Source organism: Oryzias melastigma, linkage group LG4 (genome assembly GCF_002922805.2).
Source record: "Oryzias melastigma strain HK-1 linkage group LG4, ASM292280v2, whole genome shotgun sequence".
In the NCBI taxonomy this organism is placed as follows: domain Eukaryota; kingdom Metazoa; phylum Chordata; class Actinopteri; order Beloniformes; family Adrianichthyidae; genus Oryzias; species Oryzias melastigma.
Genome location: NC_050515.1, coordinates 19,629,250 through 19,633,191, shown reverse-complemented (window position 1 = coordinate 19,633,191; position 3,942 = coordinate 19,629,250). Strand labels below are relative to the sequence as shown.

Sequence of the window (3,942 nt, the reverse complement as noted above, 5' to 3'; positions counted from 1 at the left end):
AACCCAAATATGATGTTCATTTACCTCCCAACGTAGCAGAAAGCAGGAAGTGGGTTCCATATTTCCTGATAATGTTGTCAATGATGGCACTTTGACTGGGCCTCCTGCCCAGCTGCCTAATAGTCTGGAGGAACTCGGCATCCAGCGGTATGGAAAAGCCATTGTTTTCTTGTCTCTCCAGGGCCAAACTGTTCACCTTCCAACGTCCAAACTCCCTGCAACGAAGCACAAAAAAACACATGGTCAACAAGGGCGGCATGTTGTGCTGGAACATAAATGTTAGGAACGCCGCATGGAGGCTCATTTGAGAAAAAGTCGAACAGAGGCCAAATGTTGTACAAAATCCTCCGCAATGTGGCTGTAATGAGCAGAGTTTGGTGAAATGCGGCAGGAGACAGGAAGCTGCAGTTAGACCGATTCGTGAATGCCTCCATTTAGAGAATAACCTTAATATAGCAATAACATTTGATTTAAATGTGTAGCTTTTAAGCACAAATGTTTGAAAATTATATTTTAGTGAGTGTTAAGTGAATGTTTATAAAAAAAAAAATGGCCCCTTGCTGTCTTTCCTCTAGATCAGAGAAATGTTCTGCTCTACAGAGAGAAAGAGAAAAAGAAAAAAAAAAACATAGACTCTCAAACGATTTTGATTTGCACAATCTTTTCTCATCTCCAGTCCTTTTTTACAGCACTGTAGTCTCTGTAATCATGGACGGAGTCGTGCTGCTTTAAGGGACCTCTTTTGGATGGAACAGGCTTCATCTGCAGACTTTGGTAATCAGCCTGGCCTTGGAGCAAGCCAGCTGCCTTTATCAACAAAGCACAGGCTGGGTGCTGCTGCTTGATGGTGTAGATTTGTAACATTCAAATACAGATGGCAACAAACGTTGTTCTTCTCAAGCCCAGCAGTGGGAGAGGGCTTTCAATAGTTTCTGTGGAGATGTTATGAAGGAGGTAAGAAGAAAGTCCTGCATGTGTTCAAAGATGCTCCGGCTTTGCAAAGCAGAGAAGCATTTTTATTTTCATGCAAAAGAATCTTTGATATCAGAGCTGGCAAAAAAAAAAAATAAATAAAGATCTGCAGTTATATATTATTTAAAATGGTTTCCTTTATATCAAGATGTCTGTTTATCAGGTTTGAGGTTTAGCACAGAGAGTGTGCATTAGTCTTCCATGGCAGAAACAGGTCAGCAAACACCTAGAATTGTAGATCTACTTCAAAACAACTTTTGTGTGAAAGAGACAAATTCCTAATACCAGACAGAGAACAGTGTGACATAAATCGACCATTTTGTTTGAACAACTTAAAGTTCGCTTTAAAAGTGGCTCCCAGAGAGTCTGCAGAGACACTTTATGTTTTTAAAGTCTAAAGATCTACTATTGTAACCCTTATGCTATCCTTGGCATGTTTACATTAAAAGTGGGGTCATCTGGAACCCACAAGATGGCACAACAGTTCATCTGAATATTAGCTAAAATTTAGAAATATATTTTTTTGATATTTTCTTTCAACTTTAAAAATTGAAAGTAAAAGGACCCTAAGCTCTTATTTCCTGACTTGAAACAAGTCAGGAAAGTTTTTCAATAGCCAAATAATATTAGTTTAAGAAAGTAACATGGTGTCTTGAATTTATTTCTCGCTATAACATTTTTTTTTCTCAATTAATGAATTAATGAATTAATCTGTTAATGGGGTAAACATTTTTTTTTTTTTACGGCTGTTGTCAAGAGACATTTACACATCATCCAATCAGAGCTGCTGTCGCTCAGCTGTTGCTTGACTGACGCCCAATGGTGGCCGTCTACATTCATGACCGCGTTAACGATTTTCAAATAATCGGACATTAATTCTTGAATATTCGGCCGATGGCTCCCCATCACGTGGTGGCAGTTGTATATGTGACTGTAGCGTAACATGCATGAAGGGTGGTTTGAAAATAAATGTTTAATTTGAATTGATTGATGAGCTGCGTTAACAATGATGATGTTACTGATTAATTACAACAAATCGTTCTGATTTACTTTTTATTTATTACGTTTTTATGCCATGGATCAAGAATATTTTTCTTCCTTCTTAAGCCAATCTCAAAGCTTACGTGATTGATGAAGACCATTTGTACTTAGCCAATCCAAATAGCAAAAACATCTTGCAATCATAAAATTTCTGGTAAACTTTTTACTTTTCTTTTTGCAAAAGAAAAACTCAAATAGCAACTTTTTCAATCTTTGAAGTCAAAGTTGGAATGCCTGAACTGTCAGAAAAAAAGAAACGTCTGTGTGTGTCCCTTCTGTCAGTTGGAGTTGTGTGTAGATTTTATTCATTTCTATTTAGTAGAAATGGAAAAAAATGAGTGATCCCTGCCAAAAATCAGCAGGAACAGTTCATGCTGTAACCACTTTGTGAATTTGTATAACAATAACATCATATTTTATTTTGAATAATTCTCAATCACATTTAATTTTATTTTGCAAAAATGTTCATTACTTCAATTTGCTTTAGTCATTTTTGTTATTTTCCCCCTGCTTGGCGATTCATTAAATAAAGTGGCTTATCAGTTTTAGAAATATTTTAAATTATTGGTTTATATAAATGAAATGATTTTTGATTATAAAATGGCACTAAATTATATAACTTTGTTTTAAGCATACTTCCATGAACATTTTTTATTAAATTATTAATTTTCAGATGGATTTCATGTCCATTATATGTTTTCAGCTTTTCAACAACAGTTTATTCCCAGGATTTTAGTTTATCTTTTGCAACTCTAATTCAGACACTTGTTATTTGCCAAATTCTGCCCTATTTGCAAAAGAAAACTGCGTAATTACTAAAGATTTTTTTTTCTAAATTCTAGACCAAACAACACAACAACATACTGATTTTTCACAGGATGTTCAACATCACAGCTAATCCGGATTAACAACAATCTTGGGTTCAAAGAAGTAACATTTCTAGATTGAATGTGAGCATCCCATGGATTTGTTTGCCGAAAACTGATGCGGGCACCCATCCCCGTGCTTTCACAGATCCTGCAGCAGCTGCGCACATCTAAACAAAGCAGCCCATACATGAACAACTTTTCCGTCGCCCAGAATATCACAAAGCCCCCATGGGTGTGAGACTCCTGCCAATCAATTTCCCTCCAATAACAATGACCCCTCTGAGAAAAATGCAAACAGAAAACAGCTCATTAAGGCCTGTTTTATGTTGATGTTTCTCTTTAACAAGCAATCATTAGTGTTTTTGGCCGTCCTCTGGGGCCAGCCGAAGGGAAGAGTGGAAGGGGGGGAGAAAAAGAGGGAGAGCCAAGCTGGGATTGACTCTGCTCCACCACGCTGCGTGCTGATGGACGTTTATGAGTGGTGTCACGGCAAAGCAGCGACAAACGTAGCGCTCTCACATATATAAGTCTGTTCTCCCAGACTTTTGACCTCAGTTTCTGCATGGACCCAGATGCACACATGAGCAGCTCCTGCTTTTCATGGAAGACTGGAATTATATTTCCCCCCCTAACTCTTTCACAGCGAGACGCTGAGTGACTGGAATAGGCTGGTACACACATGCGGGTTTAATCCACCTGCAGCTCTGTGTTGCAGGGGGCCCCAGGCATATCTACCTGTCAGCTCCCCCTCTGAGTGAGCCAAAGCACCAATAGGTAAAAAGATGTGAAAGCTACAGGGGCCACAATCAAAGCAGGCGGTGTGATGGTGGTGGTGGGTGGGGGGGTTACCGTGCTGCCTGTCCATCATAGCACGGCTGTCTCAGATCCATCACAAAAGCTCAGGCCGCCTGAGGGGTGTCCTCTGTGTCCAACAAAACAAATAACCTGCTGATGCAGTTCAAACGCGCCACTGTGTGCAGCCATGCAGACTGAAGTCAGTTCAGAACCCCGGTGAAAAAACCAAAGCAAAGCCCGCCTCTTTTGACCCCCCCACGCGTTG

At 39.4% G+C, this 3,942-nt stretch overlaps 1 protein-coding gene across 1 annotated transcript in view; it reads right to left on the bottom strand.

The window, feature by feature from the left end:
• brinp3a.1 (bone morphogenetic protein/retinoic acid inducible neural-specific 3a, tandem duplicate 1) overlaps positions 1–3,942 on the bottom strand; it is a 77,558-nt gene that overhangs the window by 50,654 nt on the left and 22,962 nt on the right. The window contains exon 3 of the mRNA XM_024278485.2: positions 25–215. Coding sequence (XP_024134253.1) covers positions 25–215 — 191 coding nt within the window. The remainder of the gene's footprint in view (positions 1–24; positions 216–3,942) is intronic.